The following is a 27400-nucleotide window of genomic DNA, read 5'->3' on the forward strand; positions in this document are numbered from 1 at the left end:
TTTTACGACGACGCCGACGGTGGCTGATTTGCGTTCGTAGTTAGCCGCAACAAGCTACTGAAGAACTTCACCAAATTTATGATATTTACACCGGCTATATCCGCAGGCGTAGCGAAAAAGTGAGAGCCCAGATGTCTAAGTCTTTGCCAGATGAGAGCAGGGCAGCTGAGAAGAAGGTGTTGATATGATTCTACCTCGTCCTCCAGGCAGTTTCTGCAGAACGGACTTGAGGCAATCCCAAGTATCACGGCATGAACACCTAACGGACAATGCCGGGTAAGGATACCCACCAAATTCGAGAGCTGGGGCTTTGTTACCCTTAGGAGTTCCCTCGAGCATCCCCGATCTACCCGTGACCCGAAGGATCTCGCGACCTTGCACGTTTGCGCACTAGCCCAGCGCTTGCTGAGTTGACTTGAGGCCCATCTTTCCAGGAGCAGACCACAGGTTCTTAGAGGAACCCCAATTCTCTCATTTCGCGACGAAACCGTCTCCAAAGCTCCCTGTCTAGCTAGCTCATCAGCCCAGCAGTTTCCCTCTATGCCGCTGTGACCGGGAAGCCAAATGAGCCTGACGACGAAGTATTCGGATGCAATCGAGAGAGAAGCCTGACATTCCCCGACCAATCTCGAACGCACAAGGCCCTAATTGCCGATTGGCTATCGGAGTAAATATTTACCTCCTTAACGGTAATTACCGAAGTAAGCAACCAGTCCACCGCTTCCTTAATTGCGGATACCTCCGCTTGGAAAACACTACAGTGGTCCGGGAGCCTAAATTGAATTTTGATGGGAGGCTCCTTACTGAATACTCCCCCACCCACCCTTCCGTCTAACTTCGAGCCATCCGTGAACATGTTTGCCATGCATGTCAGTAGGAAACCTACAGGCATTCCTTATAGACGATAGACGAGAATAGAAACAGTTTTAAGCTACGCAGTCTAAGCTACGCTTAAGAACGCGCCAGTTGGAATAAGGGCAAGAATAGAAGAGCAAGAACCACCTTCTGCAAATGTAAGAATATGTTCAGATGCCATGATTTTAACATGAAACACAAAATTCGTGCTTTTATATGGTGTGGAATGTTGGGCACTGAAAGTTGCAGTCATGAACAAACTTGCTTTTACAATGGGAAGAAGAAATTTGAAGCATTTTAAGAATTCCCTGAACGGAGTTTGCCACTAATATGGAAGTTTTACGTCGTATTAAACGGGATGATAATCTCCTGCAAACAACATAGCCACGCCTTATTACGGCGCAATTTGGGCACATGTTCTGAAATTGCAGACATCACCTGCTGCAGTTAATACTAGAGGGTAAAATTTAAGGAACACGATGTGTTGGCTGAAAGCAGCAGGTTGTGTAACTTCAGAAACTGGCCAGGCAACGGCAACGAATAGTAAATTGTAAACAATATAAATAAAATATAATTATTGTTCGTAGTAAGCCTTTTTAATGTAAAAATAATTACTGTATTATACTATGATCGCAAACATTGAAGAACGGTTAAAAACCAGAAATCGCTTTATATGCCTATAAACACATGCTGGGAAGAAGATGCGGTATTCAACCTAAGCATACATCATGGTTGTACAAGGCGGTTATACGACCAATTTTATCGTATGGTTCGGTAGTCTGGTGGAAAGCTCTAGGGAAAGATTATATTAAGGTTGTCAAAAAAATCTTGCGGTATTTCCGCAAGCTTTTCTTTGCAAGCGCGTAGTTCTAGTTGTATTCGTCGCATCGGTTCACGCTAGAGCTTGGAAAGCTCTTTTCAAGTGCTAATACGTGTTTGATTAATTGTTGTTTGCTTTTAGTCGTTCGTGAGTTATAGCGTCGCAAACATGGAGCAAAATAAAGAGAAAATACGGCATATTTTACAGTACTACTACGATAAAGGCAAAAATGCATCTCATGCTGCCAATAAAATTTGTGCAGTTTATGGACCCGATACAGTTTCCATTTCCACCGCACAACGATGGTTTCAACGTTTTCGTTCTGGTGCAGAGGTGATCGAAGATGCGCCACGGTCCGGAAGGCCTGTCGTCAAAAAGTGCGATAAAATCACTGAATTGATCGAAAGAGACCGGCATAGGAGCAGCCGTAGCATCGGCCAAGAGCTGGGCATGAGTCATCAAACCGTTATAAACCATTTGAAGAAGCTTGGATTCAAAAAGAAGCTCGATGTATGGGTGCCACTCGACTTGACGCAAAGAAACATTTTTGCCCGTATGGATGCATGCGAATAGCTTCTGAATCGCAACAAAATCGACCCGTTTTTGAAGCGGATGGTGACTGGCGATGAAAAGTGGGTCACTTACGACAACGTGAAGCGTAAACGGTCGTGGTCGAAAAGCGGTGAAGCTGCCCAGACGGTGGCCAAGCCTGGATTGATGGCCAGGAAGGTTCTTCTGCGTGTTTGGTGGGATTGGCAGGGAATCATCCACTATGAGCTGCTCCCCTATGGCCAAACGCTCAATTCGGACCTGTACTGCCAACAACTGGACCGCTTGAATGCAGCACTCATGCAGAAGAGGCCATCTTTGATCAACAGAGGCCGAATTGTCTTCCATCAGGACAACGCCAGGCCACACACATCTTTGGTGACGCGCCAGAAGATCCGGGAGCTCGGATGGGAGGTTCTTTTGCATCCACCGTATAGTCCGGATCTCGCACCAAGTGATTACCACCTATTTCTGTCCATGGCGAACGAGTTTGGTAATCGGAAGTTGTCCACAAGAGAGTCCTGTGAAAATTGGCTCTCCGAGTTTTTTGACAATAGGGAAGCGAGCTTCTATAAGAGGGGCATTATAAAGTTGGCATCTCGTTGGGAACTCGTCATCGAACAAAACGGCGCATATTTGACTTAAATCGCATTATTATAACCAATTTTATGAACAATTGAAAATTCAATAAAAATACCGCAAGACTTTTTTGACAATATATAATTGGCGCGTACACCCGTTTTGGGTGTTTGGCTGAGCTCCTCCTCCTAATTCTGGTGTGCGTCTTGATGTTGTTCCACAAATGGAGGGACCTACAGTTTCAAGCCAACTCCGAACGGCAGATATTTTTATGAGGAGCTTTTCCATGGCAGAAATACACTCGGAGGTTTGCCATTGCCTGCCGAGGGGCAACCGCTATTAGAAAACTGTTTTTATTAATTTTGGTTTCGCCGAGATTCGAACAAATGGATAAAGAAAAATCAAAACAAAAAAACAAAAAAAAAAAAAAAAAAAAAAAAAAGATTTTCAGATATGTGCTGATGATATTCTTATTATGGCTAAAGACAGAAGCACTCTTACACGCGTCTTTAAATTTATTGATAAAAATGCAAAAGCTGAGGGACAACATGTAAATACCGAGAAAACCAAATGCATGATTCGGGCAGCCAACAACACGACACGCGATGACCTAAGTATAAACAACTTTGTTTTCGAAAATATCACTGAATTTAAATACTTGGGTTTTAAACTATCAGCAGATAAAGATTCGGCGGTAGCTATTAACGACAGAATCCAAGCTGCAAATAACGCCTATTACGTTAACGTAAAACTATTTAAATCAAAAGATTTGTCCAGAGCACAGAAAATAAGAATGTACAAAGCACTGATACGACCCGTCCTTACATATGGCGCAGAAATATGGACGCTGAAAACAAATGATATTCATCAGCTGATGTGCTTCGAAAGACGTATCATACGGAAAATTTAATATATGGTCCAGTTGCAACAATAGATGGCAGCTACCGCATTCGCTACAACAATGAAATCGAAGAAATCGTTCAAAGACAAAATGTAATACGTTTTATCAAAGCCCAACGAATTAGATGGATTGGGCACGTACTGCGCATGCCGAAAGAGCGAAATGGTAGGAAAGCTTTTATTTTAACACCCATTGGAGGAAGAAAAATAGGACGCCCACGAATGTGATGGTTAGATGACGTCGAATCAGATCTTAAGCAAATGAACGTGCACAACTGGAGAGATGTAGCCATGGATAGAATAAAGTGGAGAAAAACTGTTGATAAAGCTATGGTCCACCACGGATTGTGAAGCTAAGAAGAAGAAGATGCCATTACGAATAAAATGCCTGTTTTATAATTAGGGAATTCCCCAATTTCAGAATTACTTGAGATCAATGTAAACTACATTCAAATAACTGTAACACTTATTGTTCATGTTATGGAGCTTTTTGGGTTTGTTCACGTTTTAGAGTAGTCAATGCACAAAAATGTCTTTTAACGTTTTGGGGTGTTGACGCTTTAGAGCGTTCACGATATCGGGCGTGCGCTGTATAAACTTAGAATGTAACCAAGAGCCTCATAACTTAAATTTTCTTTAATAAAAAAAATATATGTACCCTATGATCTGAAAGTACCGGGAATGTTTAAGGGGGTCTTTTGGTCTCGAGGCCCTGAAATGAAGGGTTTTTTTGGGGATTGATTGTGACAAATCCTGTGAATATTTAAAAAATTTTTTTTTTTATTTTAAAGGTACATGTCTTGGCTTTTAAAAAATGGTTTTGACTTTGAAAAAAATTAACACCCGCGACCTTGAAATGGCGCTGAAGACGTCCACCTCCAAACGAAACAGGTCTCCATTTTGGTCACGGTTTTTCCACCTGGGTAATCAGAAAGCAAAAATTAGATATGCGTTGCTTCAGAGTTGCCCTGGTTAAGTTTTCCCGTGACAGATTTTTTTTTTTAAATTTTTTTCAAAAGTTATGCAACAATTTGCAAAAAAAATTTTTTTTTGCTCATTTTTTGAACTTTAAAAGGTTATAAAAACGGAATGAAAAAAAATTTCAAAAATCGTACACGGGGAAACTTAGCGGTAAGTTTTCCGAACCTTTTAAGACCAAAACCATTGAAATCGGAGTATAACTACTATGAAAAGTGTGACCAAAATGCTTAAAAAACACGATTTTCGGGGAAATGCGTTTAAAGATAAAGTGATAAAGCGAATTTCAAAAAATCCTTTCTGTGGCGTATTCTCGCATACACATACAACAAAATTATGAAAAAAAAAAAAAAAAATCGATTTTTTTTTCGCTGGAGACAAGAAGACCCCCTTAAATAAATCAAAACAGAGTTAGATTTCAGGCAAATTAATTTTATCTCCTTCAAAACATGACCCTCCTTCGTCGCATTCTCTTTGATCTCCTCTATCGACTGAAATCTCCTTCCACGAAGTGCTAACTTCAACTTGGGAAACAAAAAGAAGTCGCACGGGGTCATATCAGGTGAATATTTACTTGGTGTTTGGTCAAATAATCCAGCACAATTTGTGCAATAGCGCGTTAACATCATGCAAAATCCAAGAATTGTTTGCCCACGTTTCCGGCCGGCCAGGCACACACTAATGATCCGATAGCGCTAAAAAGTGACAGATATGTGACTTACAGTCCTACCAACACAAGAAAAAATATAGACCGGTTCCCACGTGCGCGGTTCGTTTTCTGATTATAGGATACTGATACATATATACATACACTTACGTTCAAAACAATATTGTAGCGAAATTTGAACCAGTTTTTACTACTTTTTTCTGGTTATTTTTTGTTTGTTTGGTTTTTACAACAAAGGTCACTTAAATCAAAGTTTTCAACTTTCTACGAATACAATATTTATAAAAACTCGAAAGATTTTCAGCAAAAGCTTAAATTTTTTAATGAAGTTTAAAATGAAAATTTGAGTACGTAATTGCATAGCCTGTTAAATTTTAAAATAACATAGTCCCAGTTTGAAGTGGCTCAAAGTTCTCATAGATTTTTAATTTTTTTTTTTTGTTTTCGCTGACGGTGCTGTATAGTTTCTACATATAACGAATGGACGACATTCTTGTTCATATCGGGAAAATGCGCAACACCGCCAAGAAAAAAATTATCCAAAATCTAACGATAATTAAAAAAAGAGAAGTAGTTAAATCTATATATTAATTCTATATATGAAAGTAAATTAACTAAGTATGTCGTACATAAATGAAGCTTAATTCCTTTAAATTTGTTGAAATTAGTTTCTGCCTTTTTTGCCTTACTCACGTCATTCCAATACCAATTTTCTACTCATTCCGATTTGTACAAAAATTATATGCATATACATATTTTTGGCATACACGCACATATAACTGCCATACATTTATGCAATCATCCCACGGGTTCTTCTATAGCTCTTTGAGTTCAATGATCCTTGTAAGAAAAAAAGTCGCACGCAGTTCTAAAAACAACTCGTCATAGAAATGAATCATTACTTCTCTTTGCGCATAAATACATAAGTCCATACATGCGTACATATCTACACATATGTAATATGTGCAAATACAATTCAACCCTGTAGAGAAATACACAATTTTTTTTATTAATATAATATTATGGGAAGGCATACTTTTTTTGTAAATAAAAAAATATTTTAATTGATGGAAATCTTTTATTGACCTTAACGCGTTCCATTGCTTGCCTGTTTGTATGCTGCAGCTGACTAATTCACAAGCGTCAAATATGATTGACGTACGACGCCATTTGCCAAAATTATAAATCTTCCGTTGGGATGATTAATTTTGCGCCACCTTGTAAATAGCAAAATTATTACTACGTTGCAAATTTTTAATATATTGACGTTGAAAGTCTCATTCTATATAACAATAAACATCAATCACAAGCCTTTTTATATCGAATTGTGCACACCATAACCTCGTTTTAATAAATTTAGAATAATATAAAAATATATTTTAATTTTTAACATTTTTAGAGTTTTGACATAAAGAATTGAAAATTAATAAAATAATCTAATCGTATCCAAATTTATCTCAATTTCTTTATAAAATGGCGCTCGCGATATAATGAAATATTGGTTCATGACCAGACTAGTAGCTAGAGTGGAATAACTCACTAATTCACTGTACATATTTACATACATATACCACAAAAAGTTATGGAGCTTATATTACATTAAAAAATATGTAGAAATAGCTGACCATAGCTATTAAAAAAATTGGATACATTACAAAGCTTCCAACAAAGCTGCAACAACGCCAGAAATGGTTCGGAAAGTGAAGGCTCGACTTGAACAAAATCCACATCGAAGTGGAGAAAAATGGCCAAAGAACTGAAAATATCGCAAGACAGCATTCGACGCATAATGAAAAATGAGCTCAGGTCAAGGCTTACAAGTTCCAAAAAGCACACGATTTTTCACCCCAGCAAAAAAAGTTCGGTCCGAAAGAGCAAAGGAGTTATTGCGCTTGCACGAACGTGACGAATTTCCTAACATTGTGTTTTCTGATGAAAAAAATTTCCTAATTGAGCAGTTCATAAACACTCAAAACGATCGTGTTTACTCGACCCAACGCTCATACGAGAATTTGAGCCTACGTATGGCCACTCGAAGCAATTTCTCGTCTCATAGAGCTCGTGTGAACCAAGAATGGTTAGAAAACCATGTTCCACATTTCATTTCGACCAAACAATGGCTTTCGAATTCGCCAGACGCAAATCCGATGGACTATTCCATCTGGTCCAAGGTGAGGACTAAAAAATATGCCAGTATAGATGGCCTGAAAAAAGCGATTATACGAGAATGGGCCAAAATACCTCAAAATTACATTCGTGCAGCATGCAACTCATTTTTTTACCGTTTGAAAGTTATAGTCAAGGCAAAAGGTGGTTATATCGAGCTAAAGTGAATATATTATATGTCAAAATTGTAATCATTTTTGAACAATTTTGTCTTTGAAATCAATAAAAACTAATTTCACACAAAAAAGTTATTGTGTTTTGAATAGGTAACACTTCATATAGTTCACCCTGTATTGTGCATTCAACAAGTGATTTTAATAAGAGGCATATTTTGTATTTTTTTTATAAAAGTGGGAAAAAATGCAACAACTGCTGCTGCAGAAATAAACACTGTTCACAGAGAGGATACCGAGAGTGTAAGGACTGCGCAAAAGTGGTTTTCAAAATTCCGAAGTGGTAATTGCGACGTGGAGGATGCCACGCGCGCTGGTCGTCCTGAAGTCTTTAACTCCGACGCCTTGCTCGAACTCGTGGAAACTGAGCCAAATTTGACAGTCGATATGATAGCTCAGAGGTTAAATTCATTGCATGGAACAGTTCACAGGCACCTGGTTGAGTTGGGAAAGGTTTCAAAGTTGAGAAAATGTGTTCCGCACAGACTTTCCGTCGCCAACGTTCAGCAGAGAGTGAATGTGTGTTCTCAGTTGCTGCAACGGCTTGAAAATCAAAGTTTTTTCAACCGTATCGTTGCTGGTGATGAAAAATGGGACTTTAGATAAAGATGAAACACCAGAACCGACCCCTAGAGATGACCTTCACCCCAAGAAGATTCTCCTGTATATTTGGTAGGTATTGTTTATTATGAACTTCTGGAACCAAACCAGACGACAACTGCTGATTATTATTCCCATCAGCTATCAAACCTGAATGAGGCACTTAACAAAAATCGACCGTCTTCAGTGAATAGACGCAAAGTTTTGTTTCACCATGACAACGGAAGACCTCATACCGCAAGGCAAACATTAGGCAAGCTGAACGAGCTCGGATGGGAGCTAATGCCGCATCCACAATACTCTCCGCATATTGCACCTTGTAATTATCACTTTTTCCGTGGACTTCAAACCCATATGAGCAACAAGAACTACTCCTCAAAAGAAGCTATAAAAAGAGATATGAAGCGTATTTTGGCTCCAAGGACAAAAAATGTTTTGAGCAGGGAACTAAAAATTTGCCCTAACGTTGGGAAGACATTGTTAATAATGAAGGAAAATATATTATTGATTAGTAAATACTTTAAACATCTATTTTAGTAATTTTAAAACCACCTTTAAAAACGCAAGAACTTATGGACTGACCTGAAATAAGTACAAACTCATCTCAAATATTGTACCTCAAGCAAGATCCAATAATTTTTGTCGAGTGGCCAAAGATGTGTGTGGCCTTGCATTCTCATGATGGAATACAATACTTTTTCGATTTGCGAATTCGGGCCGCTTTTCTTCAACTGCATTATTTAATTTCGTTAGTTGTTCAATGTAGATATCAGAATTGATCGTTCGGTTGGGTTGTAAGAGTTCAAAGTAGACAATTCCTTTGTAATCCCAACAAACTGATAACAAAGCCTTCTTTTGATAAATATCAACTTTTGATGTTCTTTTAGTTGGTTCACCTGGCTTGTTCCACGATCTATTCCACTTGATATTGTTGTAAACAATTTTCAGTCGTTTTAAAAATGGATAATTTCTATTACGTTTCTTTAGCAAATCGCTGCTGTTAATGCGTTGCGTTAAATGCGTTTCTTTCAGATCGTAAGGAACCCATGTATCGAGTTTTTCAGCATAGCCAAGTTGTTTTAAGTGATTTTCAATGTATGTGTGTGATACATGAAGCTTCTCTGCAATCTCACGTGTTGTACTGTGACGAGCCGAATCGATTATTGCTTTGAACGAAATTTGGCAAACCATTTTTGACACTGCCGTGCTGTTAAGGCTTTGTCACCATTAACAGCACATAACTTTTCATGAGCTTGCGATAAGGTTTTCCCTTTGCGGGAATCAAAGAGCGAAATATGACGAAAATGTTCCTTTTGATCTTCCATTTTTCAATGAACGCCAAACGAAAACTACGCAACCGTTAAAAAAACTTTTTTTACTGATTGACAACTGAATTGCCAACTATCAAAGAACAGAATGTGTTTAACATTTGTACTACGTCTGCAAACCTAAAAATTCAACTGAAGCCATGTATGAGTGAAATCCAGAATTACTTAGTTGTCAACCCAATAGTTTATACACGTATAGCTTTTCTCAAAAAGCTTATTGTGCCTCTTTTTATCCTTGAAGGATATACTTTTCTGCGATAATTGTACATTTATACATAAGAAGAAAAACTTCTAGTTAGAAAAAAACTATTTGTATTCTCTAACCCATATAAAGGGTGGTTAAGTTTCAAGGGCCGGTATTGATTTTGAATAAAATACATTTTTTTTAGGAAATTATTGTCATTTCTCTTTATTATGATAAATGGGCCTGTTTTGGTCCGCGAGTGGTATTTTCTTTCCCACCTACCATGCATATCTGCGCAGTCACCTGGAACGCGTCCGACGGCAGACAGACAACTCCACAATACTCAAAAAGCTCGTTATTTTTTAGCATAAGGAATACGAAGGGAGCAACACCAAAATGACACTGTGTTCGGCGATCTAGACCCACGATAGGCGGTTCTATGTAACCGGAACGACCCGGATTTATATCCGGCCAAGGACTGTCACTTCAGCCGCATTCCACGTATATGCACGGGGAATGTTTATGCTGCTACAACAGCATCTAGACCTCCAAAACATTGAGCTGAATACTACGAGATTGAAGAAACGAAAATTCCCTGGGATTGATGGAATACCCAAAGGACTGATAGAATATGATTCACGCGGAAATACGCAAGGTTTTCTTTCTTTTTGAAGAAGGCAATAGGACCTCATTAGTGGACGAGGAGCCTAACCAGACCTATGTTTAAGAAAGGAGGCTAAGCAGAATTCCAAAAGTGTCGCGGTAACTCTCTTCTTAGCTCAGTCTCCGAGCTATTCACAAAAGTAGAAGCTGACGAGATTGCAAAAACAGCCATTACAGGCGAAAGGTTTCCAAAAAAATCGATAAACTATAGGCGCAATGCTATATTCATTGTAAGGCAAATATGCGAAAAACTTCTGTAATTCAACAAACCTGCTTACATGTGCTTTGTAGACTTAACAAAAGGATTCTTAAATGAAGAATATACAGCAAAATGTTACAGCTATTATAATAGAACCTAGCACGGGCAACAATATATCTATTAGATTCTATTGCAACCTGATTGATCCCTTTCCAATAACATCTGGAATTCAACATGGCGACAGCTTAAGCCCAATGCTCTTTCATCTAATAGAGAATGCCATAATTGCAGAACTGACACCAGCAGCTCCAGGGCATCGCATGTCACACAGCGGAAAATATAGTATAAAGATATCGGTTAAAAAAAGAACACTTGTGCTATCCAAAGAGCCATTACGTTGCATGTTGGTTGTGAACAACTAACCAAAGAGTAGGTCCTTGAATTCAGCAACCTTGCGGCTCATATAACAAGCCGCAGAGATTTAATAAAAGAGCAAAAATACAAGCTAATAAAACTGCTTCGACTTTGACTTGCAGATATTTTGGCCTACTCGATGGCAATGGCTTTTTTCAGCGCCTCGAGACTGGTGAATCTTTTAGTTCGGACTTTGCTGTCCAAAATGGCCCAAAGAGAATATTTCATCGGATTCGCGCTTGGGGAATTTCAAAGCCATTGTGTGTTCACTCGTGTGTTCTTGGTTCACTCGAGCTTTTGTGAGTTGGTGCCGCGTCCTGTTGAAACTTCCATGATCTGCCACCAGAATATTTGTCTGCTCTGGACATCAAAGCAACCTCCAAAATACTTTCCCGATAATATTTCGCATTTACTGTGACGCCAGGCTCGATGAAAACGATTGAAGAGCGTCCATCAGCGGTTACAGCAGCCCAAATCATTACCTGTGACGGGTGCTGCCTCTTGGTGGCCAATCGATTACTCAAATGCTCGTATGAATGGTCGGTCAAATAAACCCTATCGTTTTGGGAGTTTACAAATTGATAGAAAAACGGAAAACACAATGTTCGGAAATTGACCACTTTCGGCCAAGCGAAGCAAGTCATTCGCTCTCTCAAGTCTGACTTGTTGCTACTTTGGTGTGAGATCATGCGGATCTTGTAAGGCTTGATTTTGAGCTCATTTTTCAGTATGAGGCGAATTCTACGGTCAGATATTTTCAGTTCCTTTGCCCCTCGATTGGTACATCGTCGGGGATTTCGCTGAAGTCGTTTCTTCACTTTCTGAACCATTTCACGTGACTTTGCAGTCTTTTGATGACCACGTCCATGACGTTTCGCGATGCTATCAGTATCATTGTAGCGAGTAATGCTGCGATAAACAAAACTTTTATTTACTTTAAGGTACTCTAGTAGACGAACAATCGCTAGTTGTGACCTTCCAGCCAAACATAATGCAATCACACCATTACGTTTGAAAGCCATTACTGATATTCTTTTTTTTGCGTTTACTCTCGACAAAATGCTTCCGGGTGCTTGTAAGCAATACCCTGGACTATCATTTAGCCAACTAACATACGGGCATCAGCCCAGCGAGCGATCTGAAGTTGGTTCCACTTCGAGTGCCGGACCCTGTAACTTGCTCTTAAAATATTATACCATGAATTATGTAAATCGGCTTGTGATTGAAGAGCGAATTACGAATGGGGGAGCAAATTCTGATCCAGTTATATACGAGAGTGTCGCACAGCGCTTTCTGAGCGGGCAAAAATCAAAAGTTTTGTTGTTCCAAATGTAGACGTACTAGGTATTGGTAGAAAGGCGCATTTCAAGCCGAAAAGTTTAGTCCGTTCTTCATCAGTTTTAGGCCTTCTCCATAATGTATACAAAATTCTACTTCAGTCGGCGTTGCCTCGATTCGACAAGACTCGACAAGATCATCGCCCCTTTTCCAAGGGAAAGTATCGACGACAAATAAAAAGATCGATTTAACTAAACTAGAAATATCAAAATCATAAATTGCTCACAGTCCCCAGTTGACTGGAATAATACAACAAAATTTCCCCACAGGGTAGCCACAGGTATATACGAGTATGAAAGTACTCGTACGCAAGTACCAATTCGTGCGCGCTCATTAGCGCTTTAATAGGAATATTTCTTTTAAGGTAAATATGTATGAATGAAAAAAAAATCGCATATATTCAATTACTATCACATTGTGCGGAAATGCTTGCGCAATAATACTGGCTCCTTTTAGTTTATACTGCATTTGTTGTTGTAATTGTAGTTGCATTTTCGCTTGTCCTGCAGCATGAGTGCGTATGGCGTCGCGATTTAATTGCGTTTATTTTAAGCTATTCAAACGCCACATTTAAAAATTGCGCTACTCGAATGAGTTTATACATATTCGTCTATATGTATGAATGTGTGCATTTGCCTGTAGGTTTTCAGTACTCAAAATGCTTTTTATGGCTTCACACATGGTAGAGCAGGGCGTATCTGAAATGGTAAATGCTGACTCGCAAATCACTTGGGCTGACGTCAAGATGTTCTGGCACTTTTTTTATACTTATTTGGTTTGATTTGTTGGGCTTTTGATAGTGTGTTTATAGTAAAATTAATGTATATAGCCAATATATTGGGTGCGCACATCTGGGCAAGATATAAAATACAAAATACCTACATAAAAACATACACATCTGGCAAAAAAAAAAGAAATACATATTTACAATCTCATCGATATTACAAAACTTTATTAACGTATTCAAAATTACTTTGAGCTAGCAGATATATGACTATTAAATAAATCTAATTGAAGGTCGAATACAAGACATTTTTTTAAATGGTGAAAATGCAAAAAATTAACAGAAAGCGTTTAAAATTATCAAAAATTACCGAGAATTTTAAGCCACTTTAAACTTGCAATTTGGTTTTATCAAAAATCATTGGGATATAAAACTGGGTACGCAAATTTTGTGTAAAAATTCTGAATAAAGAAGTGCAAATTTTGGTAAAAATGTGTTGATTTTTTATAATTTTTGTATAATATAAAGTTTGAAACTAGACAAGTTTAGAGAATAAGTCATCATTTTATAACAAAAATAATGATTATTTAAAAGGAAAAGAAAAAAATGTGAGCCGTCATGGGACGCCTGGCAGATATGAAACATCGTGTGTGTACAAGTAATATGCATAAAAGTTAATATTATTACAGGAATTAAATATAGCCTAATGAAAAAATGAAGTATTACGAATTTCTTACAGAAAATTGTAACTTTATTTAATAAACATTTATTTACATGTGATATCAAAATTCGATATTAATATCAAGCCACAATTTAAATATCATCTGTGACTTCAGTAATAGTTATATTCGATGTTTCCTCTGCCGGTATTACTGTGACGATTGGTCGATGATAACTAAAGCAAAGGGTGTTTTTTTTAGAGGTTAGGTTTTCAAGTTGGCACTACTTTTTTCGTAGATGGTCTTTTTGACAGCTGCCACTTGATTTATGCTCAGTTTGGTTTGCCATTTCATAATGAATAGACTTACACCTGAACAACGTTTGCAAATCGTGCAAATTTGGGCCCAAAACGAGATGGCCACCGATCCCGATTTTCACAAGAAAATTTTGTTCAGCGATGAAGCTCACTTTTGGTTGAATGGGTATGTCAATAAGCAAAATTGTCGCATTTGGAGTGAACATAATCCACAAGCCATTGCTGAGACGCCTTTACATCCTCAAAAAGTCACTGTTTAGTGTGCTCTATGGGCAGAGGGAATCATTGGTCCCTATTTCTTTAAAAATGAAGCCGGCCATAATGTTACAGTCAATGGAGAGCGCTATAGAGCCATGATTAATGACTTTTTCGTGCCTGAATTGGACGATGTTGATGTGGACGACCTTTGGTTCCAACAAGACGGCGCTACATGCCATACAGCCAACGCAACAATCGATTTATTGAAGGAAACTTTTGGTGAGCGCATTATCTCGCGCCGTGGACCTGTGGCGTGGCCTCCAAGATCGTGCGATATAACACCGCTGGACTATTTCTTGTGGGGCTATGTGAAGTCGCTTGTCTACGCAGATAAGCCCGTGACGATTGACGTCTTGGAAGAGAATATTCGGCGCGTTATTGCTGACATACGGCCCCAATTGCTGCAAAAAGTGGTCGAAAATTGGGCCTCTCGGCTGGAATTTATTCGCGCCAGCCGCGGCGGCCACTTGCCCGAAATCATTCTTAAAACATAATGGCAAACCCTTATCTTTATAATAAAGCTAAATTCTTGGCCATAACATTAAATTATATACGTTTTATTTCATCTTGAAAACCTAACCTCTAAAAAACACCCTTTACGTTACAAAAGTATTGGATGAAATATAATATTATCAAGATATCTCACAAATACAGCATCTATTGTTGTTCCATATTCGGTAGTAGATTCTCTTGGATTGCTGCTGATTTGCAATTGAAATTCTTTTTGAAGTGTGCTTTGAGTGCTGAAATTTTTTGAATTTTCAGGTGGCGCAAAATTAATCATCCCGTTTTGTATTTGAAAATTATTAAATAAAATTAAAAAAAAATTAAATAAAAAAATGACTTTGAGTGATGAAATTTTTTGACGTTTCTGGTGGCGCAAAATTAATTATCCAGTTTTATATTTGAAAATTATTAAATAATATTAAAAAAAAATTAAATAAAAAAATGACTGAGTGATGAAATTTTTTGAATTTTCAGGTGGATCAAAATTAATCATCCAGTTTTGTATTTGAAAATTATTAAATAAAATTAAAAAAAATAATAAGTAAAGAAATTATATTGGGTGATGACTTTTGACCTTTACGCCCGCCGTTGCTTGTCTGTTTTTATACAGCAGCTCTACACTTCACAAATTTCAATTATGATTGACTTACGGCACTATTTGTAAAAAATATAAATAATTCGATAGCATGATTAATTTTGTGTCACTTTGTATGATAATCCAAATGTGTCTTTAAAATATGCCTTCCTCCATAGGCTTAAACTTTTCATTCAATTTCAACTTTTGCTCATTACGAGCTGGCATATCTCGAATTTGCTATTAAATAAGTTTGCACTTTTCATTTCGAATTAATAAAGCAATAAATTTGGCATTGCAAAATAGTTCCACTTGGTTTAAATAATTGAGTAATGAAACTCCTTTCTGCTGTGGCTCTGCTTTCTATGACCTTTTGATATTTTTCAACTCAAACACTAACCTTCGTCATTTCTTCGCCCAGTTTCCCATGAATTCTCTGTAATCGAATTCCTATTATCTACATAGCAAATTACCGAACACATTCAAAAACACATAACGCACCAAAATTTACTAAGCACTCAAGAGCATCCAACTTGCCGCCCTTTAGCAACTCTACTTTTGTCTCTCTAACATGGCACACATACTAACACACTTTAACCCACATCATTTGTGAGTTGTTCCTTTGAAATTGGCTTAGCACTTCTCATACTACTACACATAAAATATATATAGGTATACCTTGGTATAGCGTGGCGACGACTCGGTTTACAAGTGAGCCTATATAGATGTTTCACATCAAAAATATGAAGGCAATAAAAAATACACCTAAAATAAACAGATTTTTTAAAGAAAAAATCGAGTAAACCAAATGGTTCCACAAATTTCGAATTTAGACTTAGCATGTTCTTCGCTGAGCATAATGTCGCGCTGTAAGTGGTGAACCATGTAATCCCACTCTTAAAAGAAACCGTGCCGGATTCTGAAAAAATAAAAACTCTGCCTTGCTTTAAACAGAACTGAATGTAATGAAAAAGTCTAATTTTTAGTCTTTTTGCTGAATTTTTCTTTACATTTGTGTTTATAATATACAATAATAAATATTTGTACTTATATATAATATATTTGAAATAAAATTTGTTTTTATTATAAAGTGCCAAAATAGCACCAAGTCACAAACTTAAGAAAATAATTCAATTTTGACGTTGCAAGTGCCTCATTATAGTGTAAACACAGGAGAAAAAATGTAGGAAATTGTAAGGGGAACATTTTTTGTAAGCATATTAAAAAGTAGGGAATTTTTTGGGCTATGTAGGGATTTTTCAAAAAATCATTTACCATCACTGGTTCTGCTGTATCGGAAACGTCATTAACGAAAATAGCGGCTCAGCAGCCGACATTCAATGTCGAATATCGACTTGTCGCGCTGTGTTTGGTCTTATGGACAAAGTGTGGATGTCATTACATATATCCAGCCGCAAGAAATTAAGGATCTTTGAATCTAAAGTCTGTGGCTCGCGACATACAAGCACTCCAAGTATCTATCCATAGCAAATCTTTGCAAAATTATGCGCGTTTTCTGGCCTAATATCATCACTAACACCGACCTCTGGGCATTAGCGAAGCAGATACTCATTAATCTTGAAATCCGACGGCGAAAGTGGAAATGGATCAGTCACACACTGCAAAACCACATGAAGATATCACAAAAGCCACGCTAGACAGGAACCGCAAGGCTGTCGGTGATGTTGTAGGCCATCTTAGACGTGGAGGCGACTGGTGGAAGCAGAAGCGCTACAAGCAGGTCGCACTTGCCGACAAATCAAATTCTTAGCTTTAAATAAATTAAATTTTTACTTGTAAATTTTGTTCCAAAAATGTCTTATACGGTAATGAAGGAATGTAGGAATGGATCTCACTAAGAAAAAAGTGAGGTCAACTAAATCGAGAATAAAACATCAAGCAACCATCTGACACAATACGGCGTTACCGAATATATTCAGCCACGTGCGCTATTATATGGAAGAAGATTTCTTATTGAAAGAAATTGTAAATTTCTCAACGCAAGTACATAAAATTCTTGGTATGCCAATTCCAGCCTATCACAATGCATAACGAGTTTTTATATTCAATATGTCTTATATACAAAGAATCTCTGTCGGTTTTTGTGCGGAATATTCATATTCCGTTACATTCAAGGGCGTGTTCCCACTGGTTTAGCTTTTCTCGTCGGCGTATAGCAGTGTCCAAGAGAGGTTACCCTAGAAGAGCCAGAAAGTCCATCACCAGGTTAAGTAAAAGAGAGCTTAAAGTTGGACCTTGATGTAGTCTTACATTTACAATGACCCTTTTCGGCAGACTGCTCGCACATTTTACTTAGATGGTAACTTGGTAGTAGGTGTCGATGATAGGTTTTATGATGATTTCTTAATGCCGCCCAAATGAGATTTCTGGGCGCACGGTCGAACGCCTTTTCAAGGCGATATTCATTGTTAAACCGATGTTTTTCTATGACCGTACGGCGTACGAAGAATATGAGCAACACTAATAGTCGATTTACCACTCACAAATCCTCTCATTAATATTTCCTTTGTTCCAATATCTTCCTCTCCTGAAGATGCGTAATCTATTGCGATACTTTTCAATGCATCTGTTCGTTATTATACCGAAGAGAAATTCCAATTAATCAAAAATTGTGTAGAAGAGAAATTCGCATTCACAAATGAAAAATATTGTATTCCCGATAAGTCAAAAATTGTAGTGCTCACACCTGATTGAATTAATCTCGCGGCTAACATTTTTTTTGGTTTATTTGAAATTAATATCCAGATGAGTTAACTATTCATTCACCATAAAAACTAATTTTCGTGGAAAATGCAAGTAGGTCATATTGAATATAAAACAAAGAAAAAATATGAATAAATAGCGCGTACACTTCTTTAAGGGGGGAGCCTGGTTTATAAGGTCAAAAAAATTAATTTTTTTTTCGTTTTAAGCGATTCCTAATATATTTCAGAATATTCACACAAAGTTACAGAGCCTTATTCTCAATATTTCCGTAGAAAGGTTAGGTAGTTACGCTGTGACCGGACAGCTATAGTACAAACTTTATCTTCTTTTCTCGACTTTTCATTTTTATCATTTCTTTGAATTGGCGTACATGAATGAAAAAAAACGAATGAACCTTTTGAAATGAATCATAGCTTGCTCCCTTCAGTATTAAATTCTCTTCAATTTGAACTAACAAAATAGATAAAACAAAAATTTTCAGGATTTTTATACCAAGTTGAAGTGAATTTTTTTTTTTTATAGAAAGGCATTTTTTCTTTAAAACCTCCAAAAAGTTGATATTTTGGAATTTCTCTCAGTTTTCTTAGTTCATCTATAATAAAAAATCATGATAATTAGAAATCCATTTGAATTTTTTGCTTTAGATAATAATTACGAGCTGTATCTTGTACGCCAGTTGGAAACTCCAGCGTTGCAGCGCTCTACTAATTTCTATGTTAAACATTTTTTTCAACTTATTTTAACCAGTACAAAAATTTTTTATACTTTTTAAATGTTCATTAAAAGATAGAAAAAACTGTGCAGTGCTAAATTAATTTTTTCTTTAAAAAAAAAAATCGCAAAGAGATGCAATTTTTAAACCTCATAAACCGGGCTCCCCCTTAAGGGGGGGGGCAGGGTTAATTCCACTAAAAATATGCACTTATTTAAGATTTTTTTTTGGAAAGATGATTCATGTTAATTTATTTATCCAATTAGTATACTGTAAACTCATATTTCAAAAATATTTTCAAAAAGTTTCACAAGAAAATATACAAAATTGCGCCGTTGACAGCAGATCTACGCAGACGTCTCGAAAAAAAGGCAATTTGCCGTGGACAGTTTTTCTCAGCATTGGATCATCTGAAATCAAAAAATCAAAGAGTTTTCATTAGGTAATTAATTGTCCGAGGTAACCCTGTCTACTTTTTATTAAAAAAAATTTTTTTTTCAATTTTTTTTAACATTTGAAATAGAAGTTCGATTTTTAGACGATAAATCGCATAATATTGTTTATTGTAAAATAAATAAAAATTGAAAAAACAAAAAAACGTCCCAGGGTTACCTCGGTAATTATGTAGAGAAAGTGTCTACAAAATTTCAGGAAGATCGGTCGAGTAGATTCAGAGAAAAAGTGTCCACCGACTTGAAAAACGTCGTTTTCCAGAAAATCGATTTAAAGTTCGACCATAGCAGGTAGCCGAGTCGGAGCGGCCAACGGTTATAATGCTCTAACTTTGTGAGTTTTGCACCGATTGACTTAAAATTTGGACACAACATTCTTGAGATTACGTACATTCATTTTCTCAAATAAAACAAAATCGATTTTTTTTTACCCTAAAAACCCTACCCCCCCTTAAGGTGTTTGGACGTGGTCCTCCTCCTATTTGTGGCTTATATCTTAATGTTGTTCTACAAATGGAGGGACCTACAATTTTAAGCTGACTCCGCACGGCAGATATTTTTTATGAGGAGCTTTATTATGGCAGAAATATATTCGACGATTTTGCAATTGTCTGCCGAGAAGCGAGCGCTATTTGAAAAAACGTGTTCAATCATTTGATGTTCATGCGCGGATATTCGAACCTACGCACTTCTTAATGGTAGTCACGTACCAACTCATTCGGCTACGGTGGCCGTATTATTGAATATAAACCGTCGATATAATACCCTAAGCTCTATGCTACTGCGGAGTAATCTGTGTAGAAGTTAAGGATCACTACACTCGTTACACCAAGGTTTGGTTAAAGCCAGTACATAATATCGGCATTTCTCAACAAAAGTGGTTTTCTAGAGGCAGTAAACATCGCTCACCAAAACTGACCTGTAGACTTAAGTACCCTTAACAAATATACGAAGCTAGGCACTTCAGTACTGCGTTTATAAATTTCGGATCACCTTTGTGTCACTAAGATGAGTTCTTTTGAGGTACGACTCTTGGAAGCTGGCATAAGCTAGTAGATTCTTAAAGCAGGATAATAGGTTAAGTGTGAGAACTTTGAAATACTTTCTTCGTAAACATTTTTTGCATCTATTTATATTCTACGATATTCCACTTTTATCAGTGAGATTGGGCCGCGTACGGCAAACACGTCGCCGTAGTTACTTCAGAATGGCAACATAAAACTAAAAAGTTTCGCTAAGCGGTAAGAAGAGTAAGCAAAAGGCGAAAAGACATGATATGTTGCTTTGAGTAACGAATAGGATATCCTTGTGGAAATCGAAGAAAAGCGATCAAAATTGCCTTCAGTCGCGTTTTGCAAATTTTCGCTTTCCACTATTGTTCACAAGTTGACTTTGTTTATGACCCTCGCGGTCATACTCAAATACTCAGGGTTCATCTTTAGTGAGGATTTCTAAGAATTTTAGCCAGGTTTGACTAAAAATTAGATCCCGAGTAGTGTTAGGTGTATTGTGAGCCACTCATTTCCTTGATGTCACTGTTGACAGTTATTATCTCGAGGTTGTAAGAGGCTTCGTTTATCTAGGAACCGAATTATTATTAATTATTAACACCGATAAAAATGCCAACCCTGAAAACCAACGGAGGTTGTCAACAAGTGCTACTTTGGACTAAGTGGGCAATTGAGTAGTAGAGTCCTCTTTCTTCGAACAAAACTAACACTTTCTGAGTCATTCTCTGGCACTCTCCAAGTAGCAATAAAGCGCAGTTTTGATACCATTATAAAACCTCCAACAGGCAGATATCTACAGCCAGCCAGAGCTGTTGAAGTAACAGAGAAGATTGATGGGATTTGGATGAGTGCACTGCCTCGGGTGGTCGAAGAAAGGAGCATCCAGTGACCTTAATCCGCTAGCTGCCAAACTCGGCCATTTACAGAGAAAAAAGTCTCAACAATCGCCTCCGCTAAGAGGTTCCCACGACTTCTACAATAGGGGTTAAATGGCAAACCTAGCTTTTTCGCATTTGCGCCGATCATCCAATAGTAAGTAGTAAATAAACACAGCTACGAGCTTAGAAACTAAATGGCGCGGAGTCCCCATGTCCTTCTGAGCTTTCCTTGAAGGCAATGACCAATGACAACATTTGATATGACGGTGGTTGCAGTGTTTGAGAGAAAGATTCTGCGGAAAAGATTCTGCGGCAAGTATCGCAAGCGAAGAAGTGATGAGCTGTATGAGCTTTCCGATCACATAGACATAGCGCAAGCGAATAAAGATCTAGCGGTTCTGTTGTCTAGAGCAAGTCGTCCGAATGAATACAAACGGCTTTGAAAGTGTTCCATGCGCTATTGACTAATAGAAGCAGAGAAGGAAAAAGGTCTCTTTTGCATTTGGAATATCAGCTAGAGAAGGACTTAGCCTTACTTGGTATGTCCAGCTGACATCTGTTAGCAACAGAAAGAAATGACTGCCGCTATTTATTAAACTCGGCCAAAATCCGTTAAGCAGTTTGCGCGCCAATTAAGCGGAAGAATAAGAAGTAAATTTCGAAAGCTGTTTGTTTTTTGTCCGAATATGGCGCCATTTTACATATTTGGTTATATCTTCGGCATTTATAGTCAGATCTTAGAGTAAAAAAATATTCTTTTCGAAATTGTCTTGCAAAAATACTTTGGACCCAGGGGCAAGCTGTTTTTCCTTGTGAAATATATCTTCACGTAAACAAATTTCGTATATAAATTGAAATTGGCCATAACAGTTGCCATAAACTGAATTTTCTAAATTTACTATTTTTAACCAAATGAATGCTTGCTTGGCTATTTCCAACTAAAATTTAAATAAAATTTAAATTATAAGAAATAAAGTTTAATTTCGTTTTTAAAAAATTTGTCACATTTTTTCTTTCTTGATTTCAGCGAAGGTGCTCGGGCAACTTAAAAATTTACTAAGTACGTATGGCTGCAAATACACAGATTCGAATCTTTAATAAAAATAAAAATTTTCTATTCCATAATATTTTAATAAACAACTGAACAGATTTCAGCTGGTTGGCACAAAATAAGAAAAAAGATCGAAGATATATTTAACAACTGCAGCTGTCTTACCAAAGTATAGCTAAGAAAAATACGAATCCAGAAAATAATGGAAGTGGTTGGATGGCGGGACCAAGAGCAGATCATACGAATTTTAGAGGAATAATAAAAACAAGAAAGGAAGAGTCGCAAATTTATTTGTAAACGAAAGCCAACAACAACGAAAAAAGCTAATAAAAATAAACTAAATTAAACAACAACAACCACAAAAGTTAATGATCGTCTATAAATATATTTTATAAAGTGCGAAGAAGCGGAATAAATAAAGCAACATATTAGCGCCTCTGTGAGTGAGTACTTCAACCGCAATTGCACTGAGCAACACCACATCCGAAAAGCGCCTCAAAGTATGTTCAATTTGCTGCGGCGCTCCACAAAGAAGAAAAAGAATTCGAACCAGGAGAAAAGTCCCAAGTCAGCGCGTTATTCAGCGGGAGCACCAGAAGAGCGCGCTAACGGTGCTGGTGGTGGTAGCAATAAAATCAATGCAGCTGGATCCATTGAGCGTTACCGCTCGTACAGTGAGTGGCAGCGTGAACGTGAACGCGAACGCGAGCAGGAGAGGAAACGCCAACAAGATGAGCGACGAAGAGGATTACCAATACACACAAACAGTGGTAAAACGTACAGGCGTGCGGAAATAGAAGAATTCGATGATTTAAAAGATTTAGAAGAAAATGAAAATGACTATTGCGATGACGCTGATGCGAGAAGTGATGAAAGTGGTTTGGCGTGTGCGGGACGCAAAGCACTATTTGGGGGAAGCGGCAAATCAGCAACGAACGAGCGTTGTGTCTATTTTCGCAGCAATCGCGTTGATGGCGAAAGCGATCGTCAAGTGGGAAACAAATTAAATTTAGCAAAAACAACAGCTGCCAACAACACGGCACCGAGCGATGCGGCAGACACAGCCATAACAAAAGAAGAATACAAAGAATATGAAGAATCTTGCTCAGCGATCTCTTCAACGGGGGAAGGGTTTGTGGCAGCCACAAACAGCGTAAAAGCATCTTCATCATTTGTATTGCCCAACGAAACAGCCACTTTGCGTACTAATGATCGCACACTAGGCGATTTGAATGTAGACAAAATAAATAAATTATCTGCAGAACAAAACATATTAGATGCGAGCCACGGTGATGTACACGAAAGCAACGAGGACAATCGTCGTTTCGCCCGATCATCCGCTGGGCGCGACGATATGGTTTGCCATGACTGTGAAACGTTGGATTGCCATGACAGTTCGAACGAAGAAGCTGTGTGGCAGAGGCGCATTTTACCGTTCGCCAAGTGCAAAAAATATAATAAAACCGATCGATTCACAAATCGATCATTAATCGAATCGGATCAATGCAAAACTATTCAAGATACCACGAATAGTGCAAGCGCGAGTAACGTTGCGAGTGGCGAAAATGTCGAAAGGGCCTTCAATGCGACTGCAAGTAATGAAAATAGAATTAGGAACGGCAACGGTAATAGACACGAAAGCGATATACTCCCCGCGAATGAGCAAATTGCATTAGCCAATGACACAACGAATGCCGCGGCAATTAGCGCAGTGAAATATCGAAACTTTGATAATACAAATAGAACAACGAAGGTGCAAAAAAATAGCGAAGCGAAACGACAATCGAGACTATCGCTGACATTGGGTTTGAATTTAAAGGGTGCGCGAAGTAAAAGTATAACCGACGTCTCAGCGGCCAATACAGATTCCAGCAGTGTCACCGGCTATTACAGTGGTTCGAGTAGCTGCTCTGGTCGTGGCCAACGGAAACAATCGCAACTCGGCAAAGCATTTAGGAATTCATTCTTGCGCGGACGTTCAAAGAGTAGTGACACCGAAACGCCTTTTGAAGACGACGCGTTGGAAAGTTTGAAAGTCGAAAAGAGTTTAAGCGGTGCTGGTAGTAAAGCTTTAAGAAAGAGTAAAGAATTTCTTAGTGATTTATTTATGGCGCGCGGACGTAATAATAATCGTAATCGCAACCCACAAACACAAACACCAATGCAAACACAAACACAAAAAATACCCCAAACACTCACGCAAAAGCAGCAGCAGCAGCAGCAACAAAAATTGGCACAACTTCAACAGCCTTCGTCGAAAGACGTCCGTCCGTTCGCACCTGCCAACGCGCCAACAAACGTCAACAATAACAGTCATCAGCATCATCATCATCATCATTCATCTCGAAACAGTTATAATAATAGTTCCCCACAAGTGAATCCAGTCGCAGTAATGCAAAATGGTCAAAATAATTTGGTTAGTACACACCTTGACGTGATCTCCGACCCCTTAGGCTGGTCCACAAATAGTTATCAAATAACGATGTCTAATAATAACGCCAAGAATGTCAGCCGAATCGACGACGACGCGGAGCGCCAGCGACGTAGCAATTCAGCGGGAGAACAGCAATTGAGCGTGAGAGTAGCTCCAATAGACGCCAGTGCGCGCTCACGCTCAGCAGATCCGCAGAGGTGCGTGAGCGAGACTGGAGCAAAAAAAGAGAGTAAAACATTTGAAGAGGAGTCGGTCGAACGGAGGTTGAATGAGGCTGGCAACGGCGAATGCGGCATTATTCGCGAGATAAGTGTCGAGTTGAAAGGTAGCGTAAAAACGGCTGGCACGGATAACAACAACGCTGCACAAGCAGATGATCGTCAACGTGCAAGCTCTATTGCAGGCGATCCGCTTAGAAATACTGCAATTGAAACAAGTTATCGAAACGTAACAAATAACATAAATAGTGAAGAGTATATTGTGAAAAACAAAGAGGAAGGTGAAGGGGAAGAAGAAGAAGAAGCGTGTGTGCAGGGCAGTGCCGTTAATAGAGTAATTAAAAGTAATCAGTGCAAGAACGATGTGACGATATGTAGTAAAGCAAGTGAGGCACCGCATAGTGCGTTCCCTATAACAACAACAACAACAAAAACTCCGAGCACATCAACAAATAGCGCGAATAGCGAAAGTGAAACGTGCAATTTACCCTCATCACCAGCAGCTCTTTCGCCGTCAGTGTGTCCACATAGCGCGTCTATGGGGCAGACGAGTGCCAAACCGAGTGAAACCGCGCCCAGTTCGCGCGCTAGTACACCGGGTGAATATCGCGAGACCGTCTTGCCAGATACACTTAGTGATGGTGGTGCGAGCGAGTTTGTTGCTGATAAGCCGCAAATACCCATATTGCCCAAAATAACTGTTGTGGACTGTAGCGGCAGTCTGAATGGTGAAGGGCAGAACGTTGCAGGTAGCCCAGTGGAACAGGAAGTATTTTACGACTTCGAAAATGATTTACCTCCGAAACGGGTGTGTGCTGGTGTGGAGATAAGTGCTGTCAATGAGGATGTCGACCAAGTAGTTAATGACATCGAAGAGGACGAAGTGTTTAACGATCAGGAAGTACCAGCAACTATTTATCAATCAAAATGGCCATTGCGTTACAATCCCACCAAACTTGAAAACGTGCCCGAGCAAGAAGAAAACGAGGAGGAGGAGCTGGTTGAAAGCGATGAAGCAGACAGTGCAGCAGACTTCGATTCCGACGACGTAGAGGCAGATGGTGACGCTGATATTGATATTGATGTTGATGTTGATGTAGCCAAGACCGAAGATGTTGCCAACCTTGACATTGAATTTGAGGGCAACCAACACTTTGATAGCCCTGAGCGTAATGCACTCAAGAGTACCAATACGAGCGACTCCAATCTGAGCAACAGCTGCCACGACTCGGGAATTAGCGGCATCGACTCTCACTGCTCGTCGACATCGTCATCGAATAGCCACCGGCATTCAAGCAGCGACAATGAAACGCATGCCGCACGCTCCACTAAAAGCCGATCGCCACCAATGCAATTGCATAGAAATCGTCAGCAGCAGCCGCAACTGATGGCACATCAACGTTTGCCCTTCGTGCGCGATGGCAATTCGACGGACTGCGATGAGACGCTGTTGCAGTACGACGATCCCGAATATATTACAGACTTGGATCCGAATGAACGTTTGGTCTGCATCGAGAGCATAAGTTTGCCGGATGTTGTGGTCGAGTCAACGACCGGAGCATCGGGTGTAAATGCTTCCGCTTCCTCCGCAACATCCTCCGGCGATCATACCTTTGGTAAAGGCAGTGAGCAGATCATCAACATTAACGGTGCGACGGGAAACAGTTTCGGTAATGTGCATTTCATACCAATTCATGTGGAAGGCAGTGATCAAGCGACGCCAAAGAGACGTAGTGTTGACGACAGTGTGCTCGGCAGTGGTGGTGGCATTAATAAAACCTTTGCGCACATGAACGGTTTGCAGCAGAAGTCAACGATCGAGATAACGGAGGATACTAGTGAGTTGACATATGGTAAAGTGAACGGACACAGCAGCAATGGCAATGACGCAGTGTTGGTGAAACTGAGGTATGTGCAATGAACTTTTTCAGTTTGATTTTTAAGGCGAATGCGAATGCTACCAATTCAAATAATCTGGAAAACCAGAAAAAGATAAGAAAAACATCTTTTTTTTGACTTTCTGATACCAACTCTCGTAAGTGTGCAACGAGACTTGGGGGTTGTTTCCGCATATAAAGCTGGTTTTGAAAGAAAGAAAGGTTACACTGATTACAAATTATTCCACCTTATCTTCGAAAGTATTTTCAAACAGCCAAAAACTCAACAAAGTAAAAACATTATCACAGGTGGGAATGGGAATTTTCGAATTTTTGGCTGAAATCCAAAATCTCTATTCGACGTCTTCGAATTGTTAAGCAGCTGCCTCTCACATGTCTTCAGGTATTTGACAATAAACAAAACTACTTCTATTACGATTATACATACACGCACACACACACACAAGCATAAGCATATCTGAGCAAATTGAGTTGAAATAATACGGCTTTTAGACAGCATTAAACGGTGTTTGTCGGAATTTTGCTTGTTTTAGATTTTATTTTTGTCACACAATTATTCATAAATTGC

At 38.6% G+C, this 27400-nt stretch overlaps 1 protein-coding gene across 3 annotated transcripts in view; it reads left to right on the top strand.

Annotated features, from left to right (window-relative positions):
* LOC128855041 (uncharacterized) overlaps nt 1–27400 on the top strand; it is an 87772-nt gene that overhangs the window by 14863 nt on the left and 45509 nt on the right. For all 3 annotated transcript variants that reach the window (XM_054089624.1, XM_054089625.1, XM_054089626.1), the window contains exons 2-3: nt 22259–22291; nt 22380–26842. In XM_054089624.1, the coding sequence (XP_053945599.1) occupies nt 22785–26842 (4058 nt within the window). In that variant the 5' untranslated portion in view covers nt 22259–22291; nt 22380–22784. The remainder of the gene's footprint in view (nt 1–22258; nt 22292–22379; nt 26843–27400) is intronic.

This window comes from Anastrepha ludens, chromosome 2 (genome assembly GCF_028408465.1).
Source record: "Anastrepha ludens isolate Willacy chromosome 2, idAnaLude1.1, whole genome shotgun sequence".
Taxonomy (NCBI): Eukaryota; Metazoa; Arthropoda; class Insecta; order Diptera; family Tephritidae; genus Anastrepha; species Anastrepha ludens.